The 12,273-nt window shown below is 40.9% G+C and overlaps 1 protein-coding gene across 10 annotated transcripts in view; it reads right to left on the bottom strand.

Moving 5' to 3' along the window:
- Positions 1-12,273, bottom strand: part of fcho2 (FCH and mu domain containing endocytic adaptor 2) — a 50,866-nt gene that overhangs the window by 18,412 nt on the left and 20,181 nt on the right. For all 10 annotated transcript variants that reach the window (XM_037752146.1, XM_037752148.1, XM_037752149.1 and 7 more), the window contains exons 7-12: positions 11,588-11,686; positions 5,823-5,919; positions 1,845-1,889; positions 828-897; positions 708-732; positions 434-490 (exon numbers count right to left, since the gene is read on the bottom strand). In XM_037752146.1, coding sequence (XP_037608074.1) covers positions 434-490; positions 708-732; positions 828-897; positions 1,845-1,889; positions 5,823-5,919; positions 11,588-11,686 — 393 coding nt within the window. The remainder of the gene's footprint in view (positions 1-433; positions 491-707; positions 733-827; positions 898-1,844; positions 1,890-5,822; positions 5,920-11,587; positions 11,687-12,273) is intronic.

Genomic DNA, 12,273 nt, shown 5'->3' with positions numbered 1-12,273 from the left:
AACGGGCACCGGTGCTACATTATTAAAAACCGTAGTATTGATAAGTTGTAAACTGTTTTTTAGCTGCTCTAGAACACATAGTTATATTTAAAATATAAATAAATTATGTTCTGAATTTATTCTTTTTTAAATAATACAGTATATTTAAAAGAAAGAACCAATAATAGTATTGATAAAGAACGAAACCGATAAGGAGTATCGATAAGAGTACTACAGGCTAGTATCGATAAAATCCTAACAATACCCATACATAAACACACATACGTTATGATGTTATGATGCGGACCTTGGAGTAATAAGTTGAGAACCGCTGCTTTAGAGGATAAATAAGTTGTTGTCTGTTTAGAAAAATAAGTACCCCTATTTTTTCTATATGTTTATGAAATGTATTTGTGTTTTGTGTGTGTGTGTTTCTGTGTGTATTAGCTCTTACAGCATTCTGGATGTCTATGGCGCCGTAGTATCCAGGGGGAGCGCCGTTGGCAGTGTTCTACAAGCACAAACAGAGAAATGAATGAATGAATGAGCAAATCTACAAAACAAACAGGAGGGAGGGAACAGAGAGAGAGAGAGAGAGAGAGAGAATGGAGTGAGCAAAGATCTTTTCCACCTCCTCCTGTTTGAAATCAAAATAACATACTGTACAAAGCTGAAGTACATCAGCTCAAGTATCAACTCTAAGTTAAAGAGGTGAACATGATACTCACAGCAGCTTCGACTTCTGTAGACTCCCTGGAAGACAAAATGATCACATCACGATCAGAACACTTTTAAACAAGTTGGTTCAAATGTGTTGGTGAACTTAAGATGCATAAATCTTCACTCACGTGGAGTCTGTGTCCTTGTCTTTCCTCCGACCTGGGATGCCGAATGGTTTTCTCTTTCTGGGTTTGGCACCTTAATACAAAAACAAATCATCTTTAACCATAGATTAAAAAAACGACATTACATCTGCTCTTGATCCCCAATATCTAAAATATGAGTTTTAATGTCTGATGCTTTAGTGAAATGCAACTTGCAGTGTATTTCTTGTATACCAATTTTAGCTTATATACTACTACTACGTATCTTAGCTCTATATACTCTACTATATATACTCTACTTACTATTTTACAAACTGTTTACACATATATATATATATACAGTATATATATACTGTTATATTACTTCTATACATACTACATCCTGTTTACATTCAGCTTATCCATTTGAAATACTGCCTTCCACAAATTTATATGTACATTACTTACTTCATATTTATGTTTGTTAATATTTAAGCCCTACAATTTAAGTTGCACTATTTTTTTATCTTTGATTCTCATTTTGCTTTTACTTGTGTGATTTATTAGGGCTGTCAATCGATTAAAATATTTAAACGTGATTAATCGCATGATTGTCAATCACATTTTTAAATCTGTTCAAAATGTACCTTTAAAGGGAGATTTGTCAAGTATTTAATACTCTTATCAACATGGGAGTGGGCAAATATGCTGCTTTATGCAAATGTATGTATATATTTATTACTGGAAATCAATTAACAACACAAAACAATGACAGATATTGTCCAGGTACTGCATTTAGCATACAAAATATGCTCAGATCATAACATAGGGGACCTCAAGAAGCCCAACAGGCAACACCAGCTGTCAGTGTGTCAGTGTGCTGACTTGACTATGACTTGCCCCAAACTGCTTATCATGCTTATCAGTGGGCTTTTATATATACATTTTTAACAAGCATTGTTGAAGGAAACCTGAGACCTAAGATTTCCATTGCCAACGACTGCTTGCGGTACGTGACGAATAAAGAAACATGAATTGTAAAAACATTGTAATAAGACGTACCTTCAGTGGCAATAGCTGCATTGCACTCCTCAAACTCAATGGGTCCTAATGAGACAAAAAAACAAAACTTTTAGGTTCATTTGGCACGGAAAGGGTCAACGACCCACTGCTGTGAATGCTGTGAATGTACATCACGCAATAATCACACACACACACACCACACACATACCACACAAATACACAACATGCAGTCTGGCGTGCCATACAGAGTGTGTATACAAACAGGGCCGGGCTGGTCCCAGAGGGCAGACAGGGTCAATAGCCGAGTCAACTGTGTGTCTGGTGGCCCTCGCAGAGATGTGACACTCCCTCCTGGGGACGCAGAGCGCTACTCTAGTCTCCACATACTAAACCCCGCCTGGGACACGAGAACCACCACCACCACCACCACCAGAAACCAGTTCTATATACCACAAGATTCTCGTGCTCGCGCCAAACAGCAGGTACGAAGATGAGATGAAACTAAACCTCCCACACGGGACACGCAAAGTCACTAACCCTATTACAATAAGACAAACAAGTCCCAGATTACATGCAGCGAAGTGTTTAAAGCCACACGGACAAATCTGCTCTCAGGCTTAAAGAGATGCCCTTCTCTCTCTGGCATGCAAAAAATGCCCAGGAAACAAGAACAGACCATACATGATACAAACAAACAAACACACGAACTAGAGCTGCACGTTATGGCCAAAATGATGATTATTTTGATCGATATTGATATCACGATTATTCTTTGATTTTAGCGACAACATATTTTTATTTCACTTTCACATTAAAATAAACAGAGCTGTGCTACATCCCTATTAATGTACAAATTAGGGCTGCACGATGTTGGGAAAAACTGACGTTTCAATATTTTTTTCTGCGATATATATTGCAATATGAAAACAATTTCATTTAAAGGTCCCATATCATGCTCATTGTCAGGTTCATACTTGTATTTTGTGTTTCTACTAAAACATGTTTACATGCTGTGATGTTAAAAAAATAACTTTATTTTCCTCATCCTGTCTGCCTGAATATGCCTGTATTTACCCTCTGTCTGAAACGCTCCGTTTTAGCTCATTTCAACGGAATTGTAACGGAATTGCGTTGCTAGGCAACAGTTTGGGTCCATGTTTACTTCCTGTCAGCTGATGTCATTTACATACACTACAACCAGAAATATTACATTAAGAATGTTTACGTTTAAAACCGTGTAATGGTCTAAATATTGTATATTTATGACATCACAAATGGACAGAAATCCTGACGGCTTGTTTCAAACGCACCATTTCTGAATATGGGCTGTGTGTATTTCTCCGTATATTGAACGTTTCAATACTTTCACAGTATTTATAAAGCACTTAAACCTGCTTTATACGATAACAGACATGACAATCTCACTTTTCACAATATGGGTCCTTTAATTGTGGTAAGCCAAAAATTGTGATCGCGATTAATATTCGCTTGATTGTGCAGCCCTAACACGAACATACAAAGCTCCTGAAATAATCCTAGCAACCCTGATTAATAGATTGAACTAACACAGTCATATCCATTCCAGCCAGCAGCTATAAAATCACTTAGGGGACAACCAGCCATGGATTTATCTTAACAAAAAACAACAACATTCAAACGATGAGAAAGAAACAACAGAGTTCACACTTAATTTAATGCTCATCAATTATACACATTTACCTCCAAGGCCCTGCGCTCGGACTGTCACGCTTCACGTGTGCCTCCGGAAACATTTATGGAGGCTTTTCAAAAAGGGGACGGCGCTTTAACAAACACATGCTCACGCACACACACACACACACACACACTGGAAGCTACAGGAAAACCAGAGGCAGAGCCGTGCAATGAGTGTGCATGTCAATCAGAGGAATTCAGGAGGTTGGGCTGTTGGTGTTGGTGTTAATGATTTTATTATCTATTAGAAAGAGTGACACCTCAGCTAAACAAACTGTGTAATGTCTGTGTTAGTCCTCTGAGTTTAAACACAACAGTGTATTTGTATTCTTAAAATGCATGACCTGGAAGTCATGCAGTCTGTGTTTGCTATCAGACCAGATAGACACAGATATAACTAGAAAGCTTAATAGCTTGCAAGACGAGCAGGAGAGGGAGAGAGAGAGACCCTCTGGCAATATTTCCGATACACTAACATGCCTTGACCTGAAAACAACAAAGCTAATGATATTTTAACTCAAAACGTATACAGCAGCAGCAGTCCAACGCGCTCTCCCCAGAGGATGCCAGTCGCGAGCAGAATTGACGCATTGTTTGGCGTGTGCAGCGCCGAGTGAAGCGCAGGGAAGCGGCGAGTCACGAGAGGCATGCATCACGCCAAGTGAAGTGGATAAAGTACACCAATGACCGATCTACTCTACTGTGCAATATCAGGCCTCTTCACCGCCGGCGAATACACAGCGACGGCACGAACGACTGTTTGTGTGTGTGTGTGTGTGCGAGAGGGAGTTTCATGCCAATCAAAACAAAATTGGCATGCTCATTCAAGAACTTTCTCTCATGGAGGAGGAAGTGAGTAATTTCATCGTCCCATACGGACATAAAGCAGGTGAGAATATGTTTGAGGTGTATCTTTCCCAGGAGAGGAAGCTCATGATCATTATCATCTTTAATTAAACGCATCACTTGGAGGTATTGTCAAACAAAAGTAATGAAAAAGGAACCCAGAAAGGGGGGAAAATTACTGGAAAATTACACATTGTGTTCCTTATTCAAGCTCTGGGATGTTTAACAAAATGCTGTGGGTCTACGTAAAGGCCCTGGCAGAGCAGGAACTCTTTGCCGCTGGCATCCTGCGATTGCATCTGACAATATTTATGCACACCAACTGCAGAAAAAGTCCAAACACCAGACACATGAATATTACCTAAATCTGGGCAGACATTAGGAACTGTTTAAACATCTCCTAAACAGACAGACGACTTTGTTTATACAGGGGAAGATGTTTCTTTTCTTTCTACTCTCTGTGAGGGAAGCATGCAGTCACGCATGAGCGGAGAATGGTTTTTTAAATTGCATATGCTTCACATGGCACTGGGAGTGGGAGAGGGGTTGGAGGGGGGGTTTGCGTGTCTGGCCCACCGCCAGTTGACAGCTCAGCTGGATATCGTTGAACACTCCGAACCCCCCCGCCTCGCAGCGTGTCACTTTGGGATTGTTTCCGCAATAGAAAGTTTATTCAACCTCTCTCTCTCTAAAGGCACTGGACCGGCCATCCGTTCAGCTATTTAATCAGGGGACAGACAGGTTATTTTTCTGACAGGGCCGGGGCTGCTGTGCAATCCCTAATGAACAGCTTGATACAAGAGGAATTTTCTGACCGTTTTTTTAGCCTCAATTAATTCTGCTGTCCAAACAAATGAGGGCCACCACTCCTTGGACGCAGCGTCTGGATCCAGGGGTCACCGTTTGTGTACACACAAACACAGCAGAGGTGAAGCCTTTGTGCCTGTGACCTCCTGACGTAATGTAGTCCATGTACAGGGACTATAGTGAAGTAATTGGATATTTACGACACATTAGATTTTTACACACCGATTGATTTCGGTAAGAGTCGAAGCTTCGGAGCTACTACGATCGCTGCAAAGAGTAACTAACTATGAATGAATGAGCTGGAGTGTGAGGGAGGTGAGGGGAGTCGGAGGAGTATTCCCTTGATTATTGTGGCATGGCAAAGTTTACACAAGAGTCATTGTTGAGCTCTGACCTCCTGAAAAGGTTGGTTCTGCCTGCTTAGTCTGCGAGCACAGCAAAGCCCCCAGTGTGTCACATGCTTACTGGAATGCCAAGCCTGCCTACCTTTACAGCAGATTACTATGATTGACTCTGATGGCCTTCTCTTACTTCTAATTGCCCCTCTCCATACAGCCCTACCCGCCCCAGCAGGCAGAGGGCCCGCTCCCCGGACCTCTCATTTATTTACGCACAACACAAACACTCATTATTAGAATTAAAAAAACCTACCTGGTCTCTCCTTGCCCGTTCCTTTGCTCTCTGCCAGTTTGAGTATTAAGCTCTCCACTGAGGTGTTCTCGATGTTCCTCACAAATTCATGGTGGACCTACAAAAAATCCAAAACAATAAATCATATTTACTGACAGTTGCCTTCACTTGGAATTTAAGAGACTGGTTGGAGAACGCCCAAGATGACGTCCTAAATTATTTTGTTTCGTCCACAACTCAACAGTTTACTGTCATAGAGGAGTAAAGAAACCAGAAAATATTCACATTTAAGAAGATGAAATCTGAATTTTTACTTCTTTGTCTTGCCTATTATTTTAATACTTGACAACTAATCGATAATCGTTGCAGCTCTAATCACATGTATTGACTAATTTAATTAATTCATTTTTTTTTATTTAAAGGATTCTTTGCCTATTTGATTGAAAAATGTCAATTTAGATTCATTTGAAAATATTCAAGCACAATAAGATATGCACAATTTTAAATGTTGATGAATATAAAAGACATTTTGGGTATCATTTAGCTGCTTTAAAATGTATATATATATATATATATATAATGATACACATACAATACATTTACTTTAATCATCTCTAGTAGTAGAAGTTGGGTGTCACTATTTTCATTGTCGATTATTTTCTCATCGATTAGTTGTTTGGTCTATAAAATGTCAGAAAATGGTAATTCCTGTAAATTTTGAAGATTTTTTACCAGGTTGCTGGTGTGCGATTTATTATTTTAATAATAAATAACAATTAAATAAATGTATATCTATGTATTTATTTGTTACATTTCATTTTACAAAGTTAGGAAAGCAATGCTAAGTCAAGCCTGATGTTGCATTACACATAACAGAATGATCCCAGTCACTTCCACTTCACTTTAACACTGGTATCGGATCGGTACTCGGTATCGGCCGATACCCAAATCCCAGGTATCGGTATCGGGCCTGAAATAGTCGGAGCGGTGCATCACTAGAATCTGGTGAATTTTAGATCCATTCAGTGTTGGGTTTAAGAATTTACACATCATTTATATTCACCGCAATCAATTAATGAAAACGTTTATTTTGGGCCATTTACTGTGGTCAAATTCTCTTAGAGGAAATGTAACGACTGCCAGCACTCGACACTTCACAGAGGTGTTTAACCAAGTGAGATTAACTACACATCCCAGCGCTGGCAGCTCAGCCACTTTCTGACTCACCAGCAGAGATGGAACAACACTTAGTAAATATTGTATTGCGGCTTGTCGTGCTGTGAGCCCCACTACAAGAAATAGACGTTTTTCATTTGTTGGCGAGGTGAAAGTAAAATAATAAGTTTGGTAACGTGATAAAATGTTTATTATTAAATGCACAGACTGTATCCAGTCAGCTACATACATTATAGAATGTGTTAAAGCTGCACTGAGTGAAACTCTTTGAGCTGGAGGAGACGTACAAATCCACCCCAGTCGCTCAGCAGTTTGTGAAATATTCATTTTTTTTTCGTGATGGTCTGCACGAAATCAATTCGTATGTAATCCACGTAATTGTGAACCGGGAAGTACAAAGAGCGGCTACTTCCGTACTTAAGTTACGCCACTTTCGGAGTCATTTTAACCCAAACCACAATCTTTTCCTAAATTTAACTAAGTAGTTTTTTTGCTTAAACCTAACGAAATAGATCTTTTCCTAAAGCTAACCAAGTCGTTTTTGTCACGTAACTTCCATACTTAAGTACCGGCACATCTGGAGTTATTTTAACCCACGACGGAGCGGAAATTGACACGTGCGTCACTAGTTGCTGGACAGTCGTAGGAAAACCACGAAAAATACGTTGTTGAAAGTCGTGCTGTGCATCACGAAAAATTCACGTCTATAGACACAAATGAAATAGATACAATTTGGTGACTACTTCACGCCGTGAGATTGTGTTGACAAATCACTACGCCGTGTTGATTATGTTGTTTTGTCGTCAAAGTTTAACAGCCATGTGTGCTGTTAAACTGTAGCCAGGAAGTGTTTCTCCACTTGCATTAGTCTTGACTGTACACACCAATAGTGTACGCACTAGTAAATATTTTATCATCGTGACTGATGCAACTAAAACGTTCATCCCTATTTGGGGAAATTGCACAGAGTTCAGTTATTGTTGTTGACTGTTTTGTTTTCAGTTATGTCATACCATACAAGCACGGATTAGTGTCACGTGTTGGGTGTGATTTGTTTTATGACGTACAGGACGGGAGCAGTCTGTTGCTGTTAGTTCTCCCTGTAACTCACGCTCCTCAGTTTATATTAATAACATTTATTTAATAATAATTGGCCTGTGGAGACATACTGTACTTTACTGTGAGTGATTCTATTGTGTCAGGTTGAATCATTGTTGTTGGCACCGTGGTCTGCTGATGCCCTTTGGGCAGTATCAGAGGAAGGATAGTGTTTGTTTGCTTGTTTGTTTTGGATGTGCATGTGTGCTTGTGTGTTCAGTGAGGGGGAAGTGAAAGCGATGTATGGGCATGGGGATGAAGAACAGCGGCTGACTGTGCCATCGCACCGAACCATTTAGATGTGCGTGATACTGTAAGCGCAGAGTGGCTCTGCTATCATACAAACACACACGCAAACACACACAATATGTGTCTGCCCCCCCAGGCCCCTGTGGCGAGGTGGAGTGCATTAGCCTTCTGTGCCCTGGCAGGAGAGGATGTTGGGAGGGGAGGGAGGGGAGGGGAGCCGTGGTGAGGAAGTATGCTCGGTGCAGCACACGCGATCTGTCAGGTACTGCTGCCATGACGGAGGGCAGTAATGTCATCAACCTGCGTGCCCCGCTTGCCTCTCTCTCTCACACACACACACACACACACACACCTCGTCCCGTGGAGGCTTTGGACCACATGCTCCAAACATGCATCTGCCTTCAAGGGATCCTCCCACACACTCACGCTCACTTACAAAAACAAACACAGCACGCAAACCTAACACACCTGCCCTTATGCGAGTTCTTCCTGCTCATATTTGAACTTAATACATCTATATATGGTGTTTTCCCTTTCTTTACTTTCTCCCTCTCATCCTCTCTAACCCTCTTATCCTTCATGCCCACTGAGCTGATACTGCTCAGCCTCGTCTCAAAATACCTGCGAGGTTGATATGATTGCTTCTTGATTTTAGTGACACCTTCGGTTACAGGTCCCCCTTTGCTTCGGTTTCATGCACCGCGCTTCCCTGCAATCACTTGTCTCTGGTTAGTTTAACACCCCTGGACCGACAGCAGCTCCATCACTGGACTCAACTATCGGGAAAGCGATTCCCTCGTACACCAGTCAAAGTCACGACTAACTCCTCTGTTGACCTGGTGGGAGCACAGTTGTCTCCTCTGATAAAGAGATACATGTGGAGTCCTCAGCCGTTCCTGTTCACCTGCCAGCGAGGAGTCTCACCGGGAGGTGTAACACACAACCCCAGATGTGAAGGCCTCTTTGCAGGCACTTTGACCATCCATTAGAAGATGCTAATGCGGCTACAAGTCCCTCACCAGAACACTGCCAGTTTTGATCAGTGATGACCAGCCTAATTGGAAGCACCACGGCTGTTGACTTTCTATTAGTGCTCCACGATTAAGGCCAAAATGATAATCATGATTATTCTGATCAATGTTGATATCACGATTATTCATTGATTTTAACGACAACATATTTTTATTGCACTTTCACATTCAAATAAACACTGTTTTCACTTCCATGCTGTGCTACATTCTTGTTAATGTACATTTAGGGCTGCATTGCAATATTTTTTCCGCGATATACTGTATATTGCAATCTGTTAAAATACAGGAATATTCACTCTACCCCTTTTGTTAGCTACATTTTAAAGTTAAATGCTTCAATCTAGTGCACTTCGAGAGCAAAATTAGCAACATTAAGAGCTAGATAAACACATTTATGCTTTTAATTTAACCGTAAACACATTGGTTGTATAGATAATATCTATACCCAAAAGTGAAACCAAAACATCTCGATCACCGCCTGGTTGCTAGCTGTTAGTTGAGGAAGCGCTTGATTTGATTTGCTGTTTTCTATGAGCATGAACGCGCATTTTAAACATCAAATATCTCAGGGGATCATCTTCATTTATTTGTGGGAAGCCAAAATTGTGATCACGATTAATATTCGATTAATTGTGCAACCCTACTTTCTATGGTCGCCAATAGATTTTCCTCTCTGTACCATGTAGGGGCAATAACAGATATTATAATGGCTGATGTCTATGAGGTAGTAATACATTTTTAAATTGCATATATTTGATGTTATATCAAGAAAAAACATACTTAGTAAGTAATGTAATTGATACCATGACTGACTTTCTACCTACAGTAAGCTACTAAGAACTTACTGATCATTGCTCCTTTGATAACTGTAATGTACTTGTTTACCTCCATCTTATCTGCACTCCCTTTGCACACATATCACATTCAACCATAGAAAACCATAGAAGAGTAGGTTTTGTTTACTTTCATTTTTGCAATTCCTCACTCTACTCTTGTATGCAGCACTAATCTGAGATCAGTTTATACATTTGTAAATCTACTTTATTGTGAGTCTAAGTAATTGTCATTGAAAATATGATCTAAGAAACACATCAGTTGGACAAAATGCAAGAATAATAACTGTAATAATCGTTTCCTGCTCAAAGAAAATAAAGGCTTAAAGAAATGGTTGCACAAACAAGTTCTGTGTGTGTGTGTGTGTGTGTGTGTGTGTGTGTGTGTGTGTGTGTGTGTGTGTGCATGTCTAACTAAAACAGCACTCACAATATTCTATATTTTAAATGCAACTATATGCAAATATATGATATTGTCCGTGCATCTGCTTGTCAGCATGAATGCCTGTGGGCTCGGTGACTAAGCACAATGTTGCAGAGATAAAACCGGTCCCAGCCTCCTTCGCCCTCCTCCCTCTTCCTCTTCCTCTTCCTCTCGCCTCACCCTTATGTGATAATAAAAATCCCTCACAACCTGGTGTGAAGAGGATTTATCACCAAATCACTATTTCTTGCAGGTTTTTCTGGCCTGGAGAGACTCGCCACTTTAGGCTGTATCTGAATGTGTCTCAGCAACAGGCAGCAGCTCTGCCCATCTCCTGCTCAGGAACTGTGGGGCTGAATAACCTGCGGTAGCCTGTCGCTCCACATTCTTTCCAACTTGCCGCATGAGCTGCCGGCTGGACTGAGATGCTATAGGTGGAGCTGCGTCGCCCTCTACGGGCAATAAGAGAACTACAGCAGCAGCAGCAGATGAATGAGAACAGAGCAGCAGATTGTAGTTAAGAGTTATTCTGTGTGGCGCTGGTAAGTATGATTGCCGAATAAATAAATGAAACGAAATCTCTGTTTAACGTTAAATACTGATTAATTTAGTGTGAAGGATGTTTGAAAGCCTTCACAATTGGACTTGATGCCATTTCCCAGAAACAAACAAAGACTTCGCAGCACTTTCTAAACCATCAGACGCGGTTATTTGGCAAGTGTTTGGACTTGTGGAGGTGTTTTAGATAGGCTGAGAGGGAGTTTTGATCAGTTTTTAATTGCCTGGCATAAAAGGCTGAATGGACCATTTCCTGGTTCTCAGTTAAACGATTAGCGAGATCAAAGACGACACTAATTGATATGACACACAGTGAACCCAATGAGCAGAGCCTCAGGTCAACAAGACACCTACTCCACCCACAGGAATGTTTCAGAGTATGTACGTGTGTGTGTGTGTGTGTGTGTACACACTCACCTCTCCTATTTGAATGTGCGTTTCGTCGACGGACCGCGAGTACGACTGAATGATCTCCTTCATGTGGAGGATGTGGTTTTCTTCGATGTCTTGGAATTTCTGTAACACAGGGCGAGGGGAAAAGTTAAGGCAACTTGAAATTATCTGCATGCAAACAAATGTGCATGGTGGTGTCAGCGTTATGAAGTTCAGGACAAAATGCAGCCTAGGAATCATCACTTCCTTGTTTTGTCCCAGCCACTTCCTTTGTGTCTGTTTGGGTGGTCTGTGGCGCTCACTCACACACACATATAGCTCCTTTCACAAGATGTCAACATTGACTGGGGGGGTTTCGTTTTGGCTTTGAGCAGCAGTATGGAGTAGATCACAGCTTTAAATAATCGTATTTACTTCCGTTTAAGTCTCTGGGCTTCTGAGGTTAACCAAAAAGAATGAGTATAAATAATCATAAAGGGGGAAAATCAAAGTGAGGATGCAGAGGAAGATCTAACCACAAACACACAGATAAAGAGCCACTTACTCCTGCATCTACACTACAGAGACCTGCACACACAAATAAGACTGTACTTTTGTCACGATAACAGCGAGCATACGCTCACACACGCAGACAAAGAGAACACACATGTAGGAGCCCCAGTGATGTCAGAGAGCACATGTGTTCAGTGTTTATAACTCATGTCCACATG

This window comes from Sebastes umbrosus, chromosome 19, assembly GCF_015220745.1.
Source record: "Sebastes umbrosus isolate fSebUmb1 chromosome 19, fSebUmb1.pri, whole genome shotgun sequence".
Taxonomy (NCBI): domain Eukaryota; kingdom Metazoa; phylum Chordata; class Actinopteri; order Perciformes; family Sebastidae; genus Sebastes; species Sebastes umbrosus.
The sequence above is the reverse complement of the archived record's forward strand: the minus strand, read 5'-3'. Positions and strand labels throughout refer to the sequence as shown.